This window comes from Megachile rotundata, chromosome 2, assembly GCF_050947335.1.
Source record: "Megachile rotundata isolate GNS110a chromosome 2, iyMegRotu1, whole genome shotgun sequence".
NCBI classification, from domain to species: domain Eukaryota; kingdom Metazoa; phylum Arthropoda; class Insecta; order Hymenoptera; family Megachilidae; genus Megachile; species Megachile rotundata.
Window position 1 is genome coordinate 15,124,155 of NC_134984.1, and position 18,318 is coordinate 15,142,472.

At 38.0% G+C, this 18,318-nt stretch overlaps 1 protein-coding gene across 9 annotated transcripts in view; it reads right to left on the reverse strand.

Moving 5' to 3' along the window:
* Lmpt (four and a half LIM domains protein limpet) overlaps nt 1-18,318 on the reverse strand; it is a 145,868-nt gene that overhangs the window by 49,466 nt on the left and 78,084 nt on the right. For 6 of the 9 annotated variants that reach the window (XM_076542053.1, XM_076542057.1, XM_076542050.1 and 3 more), the window contains 2 exons: nt 2,743-2,917; nt 1,225-1,458 (listed from right to left, as the gene is read on the reverse strand). In XM_076542053.1, the coding sequence (XP_076398168.1) occupies nt 1,225-1,458; nt 2,743-2,917 (409 nt within the window). Of the gene's footprint in view, nt 1-1,224; nt 1,459-2,542; nt 2,608-2,742; nt 2,918-8,921; nt 9,686-18,318 lie in introns of those variants that run through there. The other 3 variants (XM_076542055.1, XM_076542054.1, XM_003701028.3) reach the window with 2 other exon arrangements.

The window sequence follows — 18,318 nt, forward strand, 5'->3', positions numbered from 1 at the left end:
ACAGAACAGGGTTTAGTCAGGTTTTCGAAGAGTTTGTAAAATGAGGTTTGAATTAGATTTTTGTTAGGTTACTATTAGGTCTTGACTGTTGTTGAAGTACTTAAACACGGTATTATTGAAGAATTTTGAAAAATTGTCCTGAATACTAAGGATCAAAAATAGAGAGTACACGGTTTAGTTAGGTTTGGAAAAGCTTGTAAAATGTGGTTCGAGTTCCATTTTTGTTAGGTTACTATTAGGTCTTGACTGTTGTTGAAGTACTTAAACAAGGTATTATTGAAGAATTTTTAAAAATTGTTCTGAATATTAATGATAAAAAATAGACAGTACATGATTTAGTCAGGTTTGGAAAAGCTTGTAAAATGTGGTTCGAGTTTGATTTTTGTTAGGTTACTATTAGGTCTTGACTGTTGTTGAAGTACTTAAATATGGTATTATTGAAGAATTTTGAAAAATTGTCCTGAATACTAATGATCAAAAATAGACAGTACATAATTTAGTCAGGTTTGGAAAAGCTTGTAAAATGTGGTTCGAGTTCCATTTTTGTTAGGTTACTATTAGGTCTTGACTGTTGTTGAAGTACTTAAACACGGTATTATTGAAGAATTTTGAAAAATTGTCCTGAATACTAATGACTGAAAATAGACAGAACAGTTCAGTCAGGTTTGGGTAGAAAAAAGGTAAAAAGTGGTTTGAGCTGAATTCTTGGTTAAGTTCCTATTAAGTCTTGACTGCTGTTGAAGTACTTAAACACGGTATTATTGAAACATTCTGAAAAATTGTCCTGAATACTAATGACTGAAAATAGACAGAACAGTTCAGTCAGGTTTAGGTAGAAAAAAGATAAAAAGTGCTTTGAGCTGAATTCTTGGTTAAATTCCTACTAAGTCTTGACTCCAGCTGAAGTACTTAAACACTTTATTATTGAAGTAATCTGAAAAATTGTCCTGAATACTAATGACTGAAAATAGACAGAACAGTTCAGTCAGGTTTGGGTAGAAAAAGGTAAAAAGTGCTTTGAGCTGAATTCTTGGTTAAATTCCTATTAAGTCTTGACTCCAACTGAAGTACAACACAATATCAATTATTAAAGTATTATCAAATCCCGAATACAAGTGACCTTACATACCAATAGTCAAAAATAGACAAAAGTCAAATTTGAAAAAATTGCACACACAAAAGTTTATCACATAAAAAATGATCTTATATTTAGTTGTAACTTACGAGATCTCTCTCGAGCACTTCCTGTACACTACCAATGTCCAGCGCGATCTCATTCCTCGCTGCCATGAAATCGTCAGCACTGCTGGCGTGTTTGGGGTTCAAGTGGCGACAATAGGCCCTGGCCAAGTCCTGCTTAGGCAACTGAATGGCCAATTGTCGGTCCCTGTACCGTTCTCCCGGTGTGCCTAACCTGGGCACGGATTTCTCTGGCAGCATGTTGAAGTACTCGTCCACCTGCGAGATATCGAGATAAATCGTTCGAACGGGCCTTAACGTCATGCCGCGACAATAACAACATCGTAAAAGAGAGCGAACAACGATCAAGGGATAACGCCGGTGATAAAGACCGGCGCACGCTAATATATTCGGATGGCTTTGGAAAATATTGCAAATTGGAAGCTCGCCAAATGTGCGTGCGCCCGTAAATTCCATTTAATGTTTTGATGTACCTTTGCGATCTTTTGTTATGGTTTTATGATCGATTTTTATGAGAGACATGTGACATATGGAGATATGTGAGATATGGAGAGAAGTGTATAGGGTTTTATGGAAGTTTTTTCAATTTTGCAAGATTTGTCAATGGATGGTACAATGTGATGTATTGCTAGGATCAAAGGTACAACATGACACATTGCTAGGATCAAATGTACAATGTGACACGTTGCTAGGATTAAATGTAAAACGTGATACATTGCTAGGATGAAACCCAGGGTCAGATATAGCTATCTAGGGTCAAATATACAGGGTGTCTCACAATCAGTGTAGGTCCCTGAAATGAGGGGTAGCTAACGTGATTCTGAATAAAATTTCCCTTTGCAAAAATGGGATTTGAAGCTTCGTTTTCGAATTATTGAGAAAAAACGCGGACCAGTCCGAGCGCGCGGATTACTACGCATGCGCAGACGCGAGAGCGTCACCTTCGAGCGTAGCGTCTGCGCATGCGTGATCCTCGCGCTCTGATTGATCCACGTTTTTCCTTAATAACTCAAAAACGAAGCTTCAAATCCCATTTTTGCAAAGGGAAATTTTATTCAGAATCGCGTCAGCTACCCTCCATTTCAAAGACCTACACTAATTGTGAGAGACCCTGTATCTACAGTCAGGTTATCAATAGATCCACAGCAAGGACCAGATACAGCCATCAACAGCATCCACCCGTACCTACTCGAATTTTCCTATCGACTCTAAGATTATAGAAAATTCAAACGTTGAAAATAGTTTCGCATTGACCTTGGATATTACTTAAACGATTGTTAATATCTCATATGGATCGATTCGTATCGTTTCAATCGCTTCCGACAATTGTTGAATTTCATACGTCCGACTGTTTGTTGAATCTTTGCGCTCGAACGGAGTCTCGCGTCACAGAGCAGGAAGCGAATTCTACGTCGTGGGATGAAATTATCGAATTAAAAGACTATTTCAAGTAGATAAGCAAACGGACAGACATTTAGGAAACTATGTTTCTGTAACGAGATGGATAGGTACATTATCGTTTATTAATTTATTTAGACGTACCTTGTGAGCCGGAAGACCGGGAGGGGCCCACGCGAGTCCCTTTGCCCTCGGGTCGAATACGGCCGGGGACGAGGATTCTTCTCCTTTCAGACCCAAACGAGACCTCACCGACACCCATTCTTCGTGGCACACGTCGTGGGCTTCTCGAGGGCATTTGCAGCTCGTGCAATTCTTTCTGCAAGAGAAAATATAAATCCATCGGTCCCGTTAGTATTCCTCGTTAAATAAACATGTTGGAAATAAAAAATGTCAACATCCGATTTATCGCAGACAGAACTCGAAAATATTTTTCCTCGAGATTTATTTACAGCTTGCTTAACTTGCAATTTTTGTACATGTTTATGTCTTGATACCGTTGCAAATTTTACGTCAGGTGTTAACGGATTTATCTGTACGAGAAGATTGATGTTCTTGGGAAAGTACTTGGTTCCTGCGTGAAGGAACAGACATTAACAGCTTGTTGAACGTATCTATTAAAGCTAGGATATCACGGACGTTAAATATTTGCCCCTGGTCTTTCATTAACTCCGGATACGCCTCGACAGAACCTCTAATCGAGTTTTACTGCGCTTGGAGGCGGACACTTCCTGTCCATCTATCGTTTAATTAATGCAAATATCGTTGTCTTTTTTTGGACCTTATCTTCCTGAATCCTCGTATTAATTTTCTGAATATTTTCAACGGGAACGTTGCACATACTTTTCGGGTAGATACCTGCTGTGAATGTTTGGATGCCTACAGGGTGGTCTTTCACACGTTCTAAATAGCTTGTAATGTATACGTTGTAAGATGGAATTTTAACAGAAAATTTTATTGGAAATCATGTTTCATATTATACTACATATATGCATTCCACATATGGATTCCACATATGCATTCCACATATGCATTCCACATATGCATTCCACATATGCATTCCACATATGCATTCCACATATGCATTCCACATATGCATTCTACATATGCATTCTACATATGCATTCCACATATACAATCTACATATGCATTCTACATATGCATTCAACATATACGTACTGTTACATTGACATCTAGTACCATTTCCAAATTTATTTTGTGTAAGAATTAATTCAGACATTACTTATTTTACAGAAAGAAAAACACTGTAGATTAAAAATACACAACTTCTTTTTGCTGTAGTATTTAATTGAACAAGTCATTTGAAATAAAATTTTATTTTTACACCTCATTAATGACACAGATGTATTTCATACAAGCTAGCAGTACTTAGAAACCATTTGAGCTACTATCAAAATCATCCCCTCGTGTATACTAAAACAAATACAGGAACTGTTAAAAATATCGATGACAATATCAAGTATAGAAGTATTGATGTGTTCGAACATTGATGTGACTGTAGATCTCAATATCGTAATGTGGTAGGCTGTCATATGTGTACGTATTAGCATCTCGTATGTGTATGTTTCAGTATACTGTGAATGTATGTATGTGCACGTATGTGTACGTTTTAATATCTCATATGTATGTGTACGTTTCAATATTTCATATGTGTTCGTTCTAGTATCCCGTATATGTACGTCTCAGTGCCTCATATGTGTATGTCCTAATATCCCACATGTGAACGTTTCAGTATCTTATATGTGTATGTGTCAGTATTCCCTATGTGTACGTTTCAGTGCTCCATATGTGTATATCCCAATATCCCACATGTGAACGTTTCAGTATCTCGTATGTGTACGTGTCAGTATTCCCTATATGTACGTTTCAGTGCTCCATATATGTATGCCTCAATATCCCACATGTGAACTCTTCAATATCCCATAAGCGTACATATCAACATTCCCTACAAATACATCCCTTAAAACAATTCCAATTAACAATCGCCACAATCAAAATCATACTTTCTTCCATAACTCCACAAATAACAAAACTTTTCTCCGATCCCCAACTCGGTTCCATCACAAGAAAAGTTCACCGCCAAAGTTACGCTCCCTTCGCCCACGTGTAACACGCCAACGAGTCGGATCGAACGTCAATCGTATAATCAAGGGGATGCATTTGCCGAGCTGGCATTCATAGCCGTTTCACCGCACCCTTCCGGATGTCGTCGCGATGAAGGTCGTCGCAGTCGCCGTTAATACGAGCTTCCCTTCTCTGCAGTCGTCGACGATAAGCGGTATCCAGATACGACGACCCGAGGGGAAGGACAGGAAGCCGAGAGAAAAAAAACGTCGCAACGTGGGTGTCGTTGATCCGCTCGTAAATTCGCGAAATCTGATTTTTAGCGGGGTAAGTTAGGCGAGAGAGCTCGTTAAATTTAACAGTGGCAACGGATGCGTTAATGGGCGGTCGTAAAATCTGAACGCTTCATAGAGGGATATATTTGCAAACGATGCAATTCGACACCTGACGATTCTTGATCCAATATTTCGATCGATGATTCCACATAATGCTTGAACCACATGATGCTTCAGAAAATAATCCACATATGCTTGAATCTCATAATCCACATATGCTTGAATCTCATAATCCACATATGCTTGAATCTCATAATCCACATAATTTTTGAATCTCATAATCCACATAATGTTTGAATCTCATAATCCACATAATGCTTGAATCTCATAATCCACATATGCTTGAATCTCATAATCCACATATGCTTGAATCTCATAATCCACATAATGCTTGAATCTCTTAAACCTCATAATGCTTGAATCTCTTAAACCTCATACTACTTCCACTCTTTGATTGAATCTCTTTTTCATAACTTTACTACTCATACCACCTATAACTTTGTTCATTTTAACTCCTTAACCAATAATAATAGATTAAGTTAGAAAATATTCTACCTACATCGTTCACAAGTTTATTGCTGTTAAGACAATTGTGTGAAGACAAAGAAGATTAAAACGTTATACATTCAACGAACCCTGAGTATAATTGTAATTAAAATTGAATCCAAATTGCAATGAAAATACGAATCTATTTTAGCACATATGAACTGTGCTAAAGTGTGTGCGTCATGAGTGCGTCACACTGTAGAACAAGTTCCAAAGAAAAGTTTCAAAAGTTCCAAAAGATCAACCTGCCTACTTCATCCCACCACTTTGTCAAGACAATTTAACATAAAACCGAAGGTCAATATGAAAGAAACAAATTCGAGAACCTTTGAAGAATAATTCCCCGGAGTGTTGAACGCCCGGCATAATGTCATCGCCATAATGTCAGTAGAACGGTCACCTTGTTTGCCATCGGACCGTAACTCGCCGTTCGCAAAGAGCATTTAAACGATCAAGAATTCTAGCGACCACACGTCCTTGTTAGGGTGACGATAACACCGAATCCCTGTTTCTCTCTCGCCACGTCCTGACGATGGTTTACGAGACTCCTGCCACCAGAGGGTGGACGCAAATTAACGTTGACGGCTCGTTAACTCCGCGAAACGCAATACTCGCACGTGGACCATAATTCATTCCGACTCGCTCGATGTCCTGCGTGATTTGCGCGAAATCTGCTCTTAGTCTCATAATTGTTTCGTCAAATATTTTCGATTAAATAATTATATATTTTCGATTAAATGATTAAATATATATTTACGATTAAATAAGACAACGTCAAAAATATCGAATAAAATTTTATAACTTGCAAATTCAGCTTGATAAAAATATCTCAGAGAATCTTTCTTAAGAAATTCTTAAGAAATTCTTTCGAAGGAATTCTTCCAAAACATTTATGTCAATATTCACTTTTCTGAAAATGATAAGATACATAAATCTTGTTGGGTTTAAAGATGTCCCGAAAAAGATGAAGAAAAATCAGGTCGAAAGAGGGCAGACTGCCATAAAAGTTTGCTGGAATAATTTATGAAGAGCCAGGCGTGTCACACGCGACTATTTGCGTCCTTCGGTTCGCGCAATTAATTCCTCGGACGATATATAAACCGAGCGATTTGTTCTGACGTTCTACGATGGGTGGTACAAGAGTAACGCTTGTAAACCGCGGAATTTGAAAAAAAATCGACGTTGATTTTTATTCCACTGACCCAGATTGCACGTTCTTAATTTTCCTTCGCTTCACACAATTTTTTTGGAAATGTACGTCAAACGAAGTGGTGAAATTAGGAGAAAGTTACGTGGAATCGTAATTGAGACTGCGGTTCGTTTAACACTTGATCAGTTTCTACATATGTAGAAACACATATGCAGGGTACATATGTAGGATACATATGTAGGGTACATATATAGAAATACATATGTAGGAATACACATGTAGGATACATATAAGCTTCTACATATGTAGAATACACATGAGTTTCTACATATGTAAGATACATATGAGTTTCTACATATGTAGGGTACATATGAGTTTCTACATATGTAGGAGACATATGAGTTTCTACACATGTGAGATACATATGAGTTTCTACATATGTAGGATACATATGAATTTCTACATATGTAGGATACATATGAGTTTCTACATATGTGAGATACATATGAGTTTCTACATATGTAGAATACATATGAGTTTCTACATATGTGAGATACATATGAGTTTCTACATATGTAGAATACATATGAGTTTCTACATATGTAGGAGACATCTGAGTTTCTACATATGTAGGAGACATATGAGTTTCTACATATGCAGGATACATATGAATTTCCACATGATGTAGGATACATATGTATCCTTATAAATAGATATACTTATAATCCTTGATGCTTACATGTAACACTGGGTTTACATATGTTAACACTAGATTTAACGAACGAGTAAAAATGACACATCTTAGAGTCCCTACTTTAAGATACAGACTATTAAGATGCTGTTGTGGGGATGAAGAATGATTGTATAAATTACCACATGTTTCATCTCTTATATCAATTGTACCTTACATATATTATTTTTAAACTAAAAATAACAAAGTTACTTTGATAGTAACTACTAAACCTAGTGTCACTATGGAACTCATGAACATGTCACACATATGTCACACATATGATCAGGTGCATCAAGTGTACAACCTTTATTGTATATCCATTCGCAGGTCCGTCTATAAAAGTGCGTGCGATAAAATCAAAATTATCTAAACGAAAACATATCCTTGCAAAACGAGAAGACTTGCCATGCAGGCTGAATTGCCAGCGGGTGTGGATGTCGAACGTAAACTAGTACGACTGGTTGTAAACGAGGGTAATTTGATTTGCATGGGTCTACGATCGATGGAATCAAGTGTGTCGAATGTTCGAACAGGCTTCTGGGCTTTCGCCGTGTCTCGTATGCCAAATGAACACGCTGCATAAAATCTTGTAACGCGATTGTCGTGGAAAGTAATCTTCGACGTGACTAGCTGTTTAGTTATGCGAGGGACATCTTGCGAGTCGTTACTCGATTAGTTCTATATATAGAGTACGGGGAATTCGTTTGGAAAGCTGGAATATAGGTAAAATACAGACTTTTCATGTTTGAAGATATAGAGATTCATAACATGTATGGTTATGACTTGTGACATAATAAAACGAGTGACTTATTGTGTCACTTCTGAGGCACATTGTACTTCAAATGTAACAAATCAAAATTAGGGATGATTGAGTCTGAAGTTTACCATTTATAATTTGCATAAGGATCTCTAAATTTGAAATATAATTAACGTTACAATTTTTCTTATTTGTCTTAACATTGCAGTAAGAATTCATTACTCTAACGTAACTGCCTTGGAAAGTCATTATTCATCAGAAATTAAGAAATTAAGAAACTGACTCACTGAGAATACCCTGTCTGTTATGATCATAAAACTCCAACAAAATGTGGACCAACATCTAATGTCAAGATGTACTTAATTGAAGATGAACTTAATTTACAATTCCACAGAACATGTACAAATTACAAATCTAACGATAATTCCCACAATATACGTCCAAAAAATACGTCATAACATGCTTTTATCACGCCTTGCTCGTAAAAAGAGCAGTTTAATCACGTACGAGGATCCAGGACCTTTAATACTAATTATACAGAGTGTCTCACAATTAGTATAGTGTTATGAGACGCCCTGTACATCGTTAAAAGACCATGATCTTAATCAAAGAGAATCGATTAAAATTGTTTACGTCGTTCCAAACCATGTTTGCTCCTCAATCAATCAATTACATGCCTGATCACGAGTGTTCCTCGATCCACAATTATCCAATTACCTAACGATGAGCTCGAACAGCTCGAACTGGTCGAACACTTTACAGTAGAGGTGCAGCACCCTGACGCAGGCCCACTTCATCCCCGGCCACGGAGCCAGACTGAGATCCAGCCCGTCCTCCAAAGGACACTTGCCAATCGCGAGACTTCTCTTCAGCTCCGCACCAGAAATCGTCGGGAAGCGATTCTTCCTGTCGAGCATAGGGTTCCTCTTTCCTCTCGGAACATCGCCACCTGGGATCAATCCTCTCTTGATCTCCGCACCGGACAACGTCGGGTACCTGTCCCTGCGATCCAAGGACGAGGTCTTCCGGTAGAAGTCCTTCTCCGGCACCGAAGGACACCGTGCACGCATGCTCTCCTGAATGGGAGGACTCATGGGTCTCTTTTTGGGCTCCGGGATCTTCACTCTGATGCCTTGCGGTTCCGCACCGGGCGCCGGCACGCAGGACACCCGCACCTCCATCTTTGGCTCCTCCTGACTGGGTCCTTTCGGACTCATGCTCTTTGAGATCAGAGTCGGCGTCGTGTGACGCCTCTGCAGTTTGTCGCTCAGGATGACACGGAACCTTCGAACTTCATCTTCGATACTCGATCGTCCTTCGGGTACCTTCTAGGTTAGAACGCAGGTACGCAGGTTGGTCAGCACGAACGAGCGTGATCTGTGGCCGTACGTCGCGGTGCTCTTCGAGCCACAGGTGCAGCCGAGTCTGAGTCATCAGGACATGGTTTATTCGTTCACCGGGTGAAAATTACGGATGAATTTCTGGAAAAGTCACGCACTTTCTAAGAGACTGGAAAGCGTGCTTGTTTGGAAAGAACTGGACTTTCGGTGTGCGAGAAACGGTGCTGACGGTATTGTATATAGAGCTATTATATGTAGGTCTAATGCTATGTAACAATTACTTGCTCAAGAAAGTTTGACTGAATTTTGAGACACTTCCGAAGACGTACGCTCGTCGATTCGGTTACCGAAATATCTGGCAGATTTGGGTTAGCTTCGAGTCAGATTCAGATGAGATAAACTCGGGTCAGATGAAGGTATTCCGGTCAGTTCAATTACCCACATATCCTCTTTTAACCCCTTGCAATATTATGGCAAGTTTGACTGGTGACGCACTTATACTTGAGATGTGATATATTTTAATCAAATTTTTAATGTGGTTCAATGTGGAGTTCAATCTTGCATAGTCTAAATGCATATATCTAGACATAGCTTTATATATGCATAGCTCCACATATGCACAGCTCCACATATGCATAGCTCCAACATTGCATGGTACCAAATTGACCTAAAATTTCAACTTTCTTTGCTTTAACATTGCTTCAATGTAGAGTTCAACCTTGCATAGTCCAAATGCATATATCTAGACATAGCTCCACATATGCATAGCTCCACATATGCATAGCTCCAATATTACATGAGACCAAAGTGACCTAAAATTTTAACTTTCTTTGCTTTAACATTGCTCCAATGTGGAGTTCAACGTTGCATAGTCCAAATGCATATATCTAGACATAACTCCACATATGCATAACTCCACATATGCATAGCTCCACATATGCATAGCTCCAGTATTACATGAGACCAAAGTAACCTAAAATTTCAATTTTCTTTGCTTTAACATTGCTCCAATGTGGAGTTCAACCTTGCATAGTCCAAATGCATATATCTAGACATAGCTCCACATATGCATAGCTCCACATATGCATAGCTCCACATATGAATAGCTCCACCTATTCCATTATACCAAATTCACAAAATTTCAATTTTCCTTGCCTTAACATTGTAGCTACAATTAATTCTGATACACCCAATAATTCATAGTGCAAGGGGTTAATCCAAATTAAATTTCAGTCCCATTCGATACCTCCGAGATTATGCGAAACAAGCAGGACGTTTGTAGCAACATCTCAGAATTAGCACTTGGTGCTAGAAAATTTCTGGCGAAAGGAGTTTATAATCCCGGCCGAATGGGAGCAGATAGTTTGTTTTTATCATCGACGAGCTGTCTCCCGGAAAAATTATTACGAATTCGGGCGAACGGACAGCCACGAACGGACCGTGCGAGCCGACGGTTGAATTTATTTTCATTGCGGAAATCGCCACGGTTCACCGAGTCGCGCGGGTATTTATAGGGAAGATGATCCTCCGGGTCTCTAGATGACCGTTGTTCGAGCAAAAAATAACAGTATTAAAGAAAAAATCTGGCGAATATCGATCATTTTAAACGCGTCAACAGCTCATTGAGGTTTTCTCAAAATCTCATTCTCTCTGCAATGTCTCATTCTCCTTGCAAAATCTGATTGAATAAGCAATTTTGATACGCAATTATAATACAGAAACACAGTATGGATGTGTAAATATGTGAGTTGTAAATGACATGATTTCTGAGAAATTTAAGAGATAATTCTTGATAGTGCTTTTAAGTGTACTCCATTTAGGGCAGCTCTAGAATTAATTCTCTTTACATGCTTGTCCGATAAGATGTCAAACACCTATAATCTTACGAAACTTTCCAAAATGTCCCGATTCGAGAGTATTCATCGCTCGATACACAATTTCATGGTCGTAAGAGAGCTAATAAAATCAGAGTGCTGTACGTTGTACGGTCTGGATTATCTCGGTAAATCCGACATTAGAGATAACGGGTCGAAAGAAACTTGCCTTTCTTTACGCTGCACTCTGGCGATTTAAGGTTCTACAGCTACGGTTAAGGCATGGCTACATGACGTCGACTAAACTTTGGGTTAATAGGGAGGTAGGGCATTGGGGTTATGAAATTGGGTACTTGGAAAATTGGGAAATTTTTGTATGTTTGAGGATTTATGAATTGGTGATGATTTGAAGGGTTTCAGAATTCAGGAAATTTTTTAATGTGGGAAATTTTTAATTTTTGATGTTTGCTTTGGGAATTTGGAAATTTGGAGAATTTGACAAGTTTAAAGAATATGAGGACTTGAAAGTTAGAGGATTTAGGAAATTTGGGAATTTTGGAAATGGGAAATTTGTGATGTGGAAAATTGGGAAATTAAGAAATTGAGAAATTGAGGAATGAAGAAACTGAGAAATTGAGAAATTGGAAAATTGGAAAATTAGGTAATAAGGTAATTAGGTAATTGGGATATTGGAAAATTAGGAAATTGGAAAATTGGGTGATTGGGCAATTGAGTGATTGGGAAATTGAGTGATTGGGAAATTGGGAAATTAGGAAATTAGGAAATTGAGTGATTGGGAAATTGAGTGATTGGGAAATTGAGTGATTGGGAAATTGAGTGATTGGGAAATTGAGTGATTGGGAAATTGAGTGATTGGGAAATTGAGTGATTGGGAAATTGAGTGATTGGGAAATTGGGTGATTGGGAAATTGAGTGATTGGGAAATTGAGTGATTGGGAAATTGAGTGATTGGGAAATTGGGTGATTGGGAAATTGGGTGATTGGGAAATTGGGTGATTGGGAAATTAGGTGATTGGGAAATTTGGTGATTGAGAAATTGAGTGATTGGGAAATTGGGTGACTGGGAAATTGAGTGATTGGGAAATTGAGTGATTGGGAAATTGGGTGATTGGGAAATTGGGTGATTGGGAAATTGAAAGATCGGGAAATTGAAAAGTTGAGAAATTGGAAAATTGGGAAATTAGATAACTGGGAAATTGAAAAATTGAAAAATTGAAAAATTGAAAAATTGAAAAAGTGAAAAATTGAAAAATTGAAAAATTGAAAAATTGAAAAATTGAAAAATTGAAAAATTGAAAAATTGAAAAATTGAAAAATTGAAAAATTGAAAAATTGAAAAATTGAAAAATTGAAAAATTGAAAAATTGAAAAAAAAAGAAAAATTGAAAACTCGAAGTCAAGAGTAAAAAACTACGAATCAGGCAAACTAAAGAACTTATAATTTCGAAACTAAAATTTGCATCAAAAAAAATATCTGCACACTAAATCTTCAGACTTCTCTCTCTCACTAAATCCGAAAAAGAAACAGTTTTTTAACGTATACATTTACATTATCCCGGATCTATAGGTCACTTAACACCTCATAGTTATGAAATCCCGTACATCGATCGTGAAAAACGGCATGTTAAACATTCGGCGTATTTTTTCGCGATTCAAAACAGCCCCGTATCGATATGACTTTCGATCGTTGGCCGGCCGTACGGTAGCTCGAACGTATAAATAACGCGTTAGACAGCGAGCGTGCGTTGCTCGCTTGCAACGTGCGCGAAACAGAATTGACGTAAGCGTGAAGGAAAAGAGCTAATAACGTTCGACATACGCTCATACGATATAATCAGAGCCAGTGACGGCGAACAACGATGTTTCTTCCATTTCTGAAATGGCTTTACCTGGAATCCGGCTATTCCCTCACAGGTGAATCATCGCTCGCTCATTCGTCGCACAACGAAAAGAAAAAGAAAACGTACGGGTCGAATTAGAGTTAGTCGGTCGTTTAATTGCATCCAGGCAAATTCGTTCGCCAAGAACAGAGACTAATAGGAAGAAAAGTATTTTCGTCTGTTTGATGGAGATCACCTGCCGACGCGAAATTAACCCTTCGCCCATAATTTTAACTTAATTTCGCTCTCTCCTATTTTTACACGAGATATGTCTTTTATTTTTTCAAAATTCCAAGTCTGATTCATCTTGACCATAAATTATAGCGGGGAGAAGCACGTGGCGATACTGCGCGATTCTTACGATGCATTTTTCAAAAATCGAGTTAAGATTATCGCGAGCAAACTGCTTTATCGATGAGATATGAACTGTGACTCGAAAAATTTGTAAATAACTGGAGAAGGTTCTGACAAAGATCAGATAAGCAGGTGTTAAATCGAAAGCAGGACCGGAAGCTTTCGCGCTGAGACAACCCGTGTCACGTGTCGGGTAATTCAAACTCTATTATCGAGATCGTATAACCCGGCTAATGGCTATTAATTAGATAAATCTTCGCTATATATACGCAAGCCACGGGCGACGTTCGTCGTTCAAAATAGCTTGGTCTTGCTGGAACACGAATTTTCGCGTTGTTTCGTCTTCGGAAGTTTGTTTCGTCTATCTTTATTAGTTTTTCAAACTTTCGAGGAAACATCGAAACATGGAAATACTAACAGAAATACGTTAAAACAAAACTAGTTAAGATCTTCAATATATACAATTTTATAGCAGGTAACTTTGAAGTTACACCAACACACAAAATTCGACGATAAAAATATAAAAGTAAAAGAAATTATTATATACCTCTTCCTGAATATTATTTTATCAAATAATTGTTAAGTTACAATATTATTAGAAATATTAGAAATTGATTTTTAGTAACGGAGCAACTTCCACGTGAAAATATTAGCTTCTTATGATTTTCTCTTTTGAAGAACCGCCTCCGGTTGTAAACATCCACAGAACCTTGTTTCAAGGACACAGATAAATATATTTGCGTCAACACCACACGAGGAAAACAATGATACAACGAACTCGCTTGTCACTGACACTTTCTAATCGAAAACGTAGGAAGGAAAGTGGAACGTACGCGGGCGCACGGTTCTGCGTAGCGCGGGAAATTTGAAATTGCACGAATAGTCGTCGAAGCGAGGGAAACAGAGTGCATACGCAGGAGGAGCGTACTTCAAACTGGCGCCATGAGATACGACGAGGACGTTAGGTAGGTGTGCGTATACCTATAGTTAATACCGGGTGGCAAGAGAAACAGTGGTGGACGGTGGCGCAGGCGCGAACGACGCGAAACCCTCCGGTGTCGTTGAAAGCTTGCACGCGTCAAGCTCCACTTTGCCGAGGATTCTTGCGGGCTACGCTCGAATTTGGGGATTTTGGGAGGTTTTGGGGTGGTAATTTGGAAGTGTAGGAATTTCGGGTGTTGGGGATTTTGAGATATGGGAATTTGGGAATTTGGGGTGATTGAAAATTGGAATTTTGGGATTTGGAAATTTAGGTACTTGGAGAGAGGACTATTTGGGGAATTGAGAATTCAAGAATTTGGAGATTTGGAGAATAGGGGATTTGGGGATTTAGAGAATTCTCAATTTGCAAATTTGGGAATATAGAACTTTGGAAATCTAGAAAAATTGAAAATTTGGGAATTGGGGAACTGGGAAATTGGGAAATTGCAGATTTGATCATTGGAAATTCCAAAATACCAAATTCCATAATTTCAAAATAGTAATATACTGCAATTCTACAATTCCAAAATTCCAAAATTCCAAAATTCCAAAATTCCAAAATTCTAAAATTCCACAATTCCAAAATTGTGATGTTTCACAATTCCACAAATTCTAAATTCCACAATTCCACAATTCAGCAATTACGAAATTCCAAAATTGCAATATTCAGCAATTCCACAATTCCTACATTCTGCAATTCCACAGTTCCAAAAATGTAAGGTTTCGCAATTTCGCAATTGTACAATTTCTAAGTTATGCAATTCCAAGATTTCGCAATTCCGCAATTCCCAAATTGTAATATTCGGCAATTCCACAATTCCTAAATTCCGCAATTCCACAATTCCTAAATTCCGCAATTCCACAATTTTATAATTTCAAAAATTGCAACTCCGCAACTACATAATTCAGCAATTCAAAAATTCCAGAATTCTCTAATTCCAAAATTCAACAATTCCACAATAGCACAATTGCAATATTCCAAAATTTTGCAGTTCCACATTTCTATATTTCTAAAAGTTCAATATTCTAAAGTTGCACAATTCCGCAATTTCAAAATTTCAAAATTCATACGAAAAATATAATAATTTTCAATTTGGAAACCTCGTGTCTCCAAAATTGCATACTCTTGCTAATCAGAACTTACAAAATTATAAAATTACACATTTCCAAAAATGAAATTCCTAAATCCAACCTCCCAAAATAGAAAACTAATATCGCAAAGGCAGACAAATGCGGGATCGCGCACGTGTCACAACGGTTCATCCGAACGAATGAATCACAATAGTTGCAAAGCTTTCCTGGCACCGATGTCCTTTCGGAAGAATAATAGGGAAGAGAAGTAACAAGGGCGGATGAAGGATCTGATGCCCCCTTTTACGGTTGATCGTGTTGATGTTGATACACGGAACCCTGGGGGAGAATTGGTGTCAGCAGGAAGGGTGTAGGACGAATTAACCAAGCGAGGAGTCGTGTTACTAAGCGATGGGTGACGAAGAAAATCGAGAAGTTTTTTTCAACCTGTTAACCGATATCGTTTTTCAACCGAAAATGTATTCCGTTTTTGCACACTCCACGAATACCTTGAAATTTCAAGGTAAAACGCGAAATTTACGACGTAAAACGACCCCGTGGCATTTAGACGTGTTCGATTCACGACGACATTGTCAGCGTTTTCGATTACACAAATCCAATCATGTTGTAGGTTTGTCAAACACGAATGCGGTCGATACGAGTTTCACCTATTCAACCACTTTTACAAGGAAGAAAAGAAACTTCGACTTCTTATTTAATTATGTTTTGTTTAGGTTTATTTGTTGATGAAGGTTTTATTAATTTTTGTAAATTTTGATGTATGTTAATTTCGTTAATATATGCAATTTTCGTTAATTTTCTTTAAAATATGTAATTTTCATTCATCTTCAGTAACATATGTAAGTTTCATTCATTTTGATTGACATACGTCACTTTCAATAATTTTTATAACATATGTAAGTTTGATTAACATACGTGACTTTCATTCATTTTCATAACATATGTAAGTTTGATTAACATATGTAATTTTCATTAATTTTTATAACGTATGTAAGTTTCATTAACATACGTGACTTTCATTCATTTTCATAACATATGTAAGTTTGATTAACATATGTGACTTTCATTCATTTTCATAACATATGTAAGTTTGATTAATATATGTGATTTTCATTCATTTTCATAACATATGTAAGTTTGATTAACATATGTGATTTTCATTAATTTTTATAACGTATGTAAGTTTCATTAACATATGTGACTTTCATTAATTTTTATAACATATGTAAATTTGATTAACATATGTGACTTTCATTAATTTTCTTCATCATATATGAGTTTCATTAACATACAAAATCTTTATTAACTTTCTTTAACACATATGTACATCAACATACGTAATTTTCATTAACATACGAAATCATAAGCTTCATATGTTATTATAATCTTTATCACCGTAATAATCAGAAATAAATCCCAATGTTCCCGAAACTTGGACTCCTTTCAGCTCGCCATTATTCGCTCGTTAAGACAATATAACCAAAATACCTCCAATAATTCAGACCAGTGATTCATCTTACACCTAACAAAATAGCACCGCTAATATAGAGATTACGGCTCGAGAATCTACGCAGAATCACCACGAAAGCGTGACACCAAGATTTTGGCATGTCGACCAACGATGACCCACCTTTGACGCGCTTCGAACCTGTCGTAAACACCAACGTGTCCGTTTTTGGATTTTCGACAGAGGACACGCACCGTTTGACCGATCGACGTGTACCGATCCACCTTGAGTTTATGTTAATCCGACTCACGCTTCGATCGCGAAGAAAAGAACATGAAAAATCAGCGACGAGATAAAATTTTAAGGTGAGGATTTACGTAGATTCGACGCGATCGACGATCGAAGGTTACCAGGAATAGGAACTGCAAGAATTACCTTGGCAATGAGTCGGTGACTTATTCTGGTACGACGAAGATTTATCTCGCGAGCTCATATATTTTGGCCGGCCACGGATTTCTAGTACGTTCGCCGTGAATAAGCCACCGAACGACATTGTAATAACAAATCTTGTGCGATCGGCGACATTGTGCAATCGACTTCCCGCATTTCGATGCGTTTGCTATTCCCATTATAGAAAGAGGGATATTAAGGTTTTATGGATGCGAGGTGTAGGACTTATTGGGGTTCGGGGATAGGGGACCTAGGTATATTGGGATTCAAGGATATTGGAATGTAGGGATATGGGAATATAGAGAGTTTAAGATGTAGGGATATCGGTATATAGAGATATTGGGATGTATACATAGATATCGGGGTATAGAGATATTGGGATGTAGAGATATGGGGACGTGAAGATATCGGGACGTGGAGATATCGGGACGTGAAGATATGGGGACGTGGAGATTTCGAGACGTGGAGATATCGGGACATGGAGATATCGGAACGTGGAGATATGGGGACGTGGAGATATGGGGACGTGGAGATATGGGGACGTGGAGATATCGGAACGTGGAGATATCGGAACGTGGAGATATGGGGACGTGGAGATTTCGAGACATGGAGATATCGGGACATGGAGATATCGGAACGTGGAGATATGGGGACGTGGAGATATGGGGACGTGGAGATATGGGGACGTGGAGATATCGGAACGTGGAGATATCGGAACGTGGAGATATGGGGACG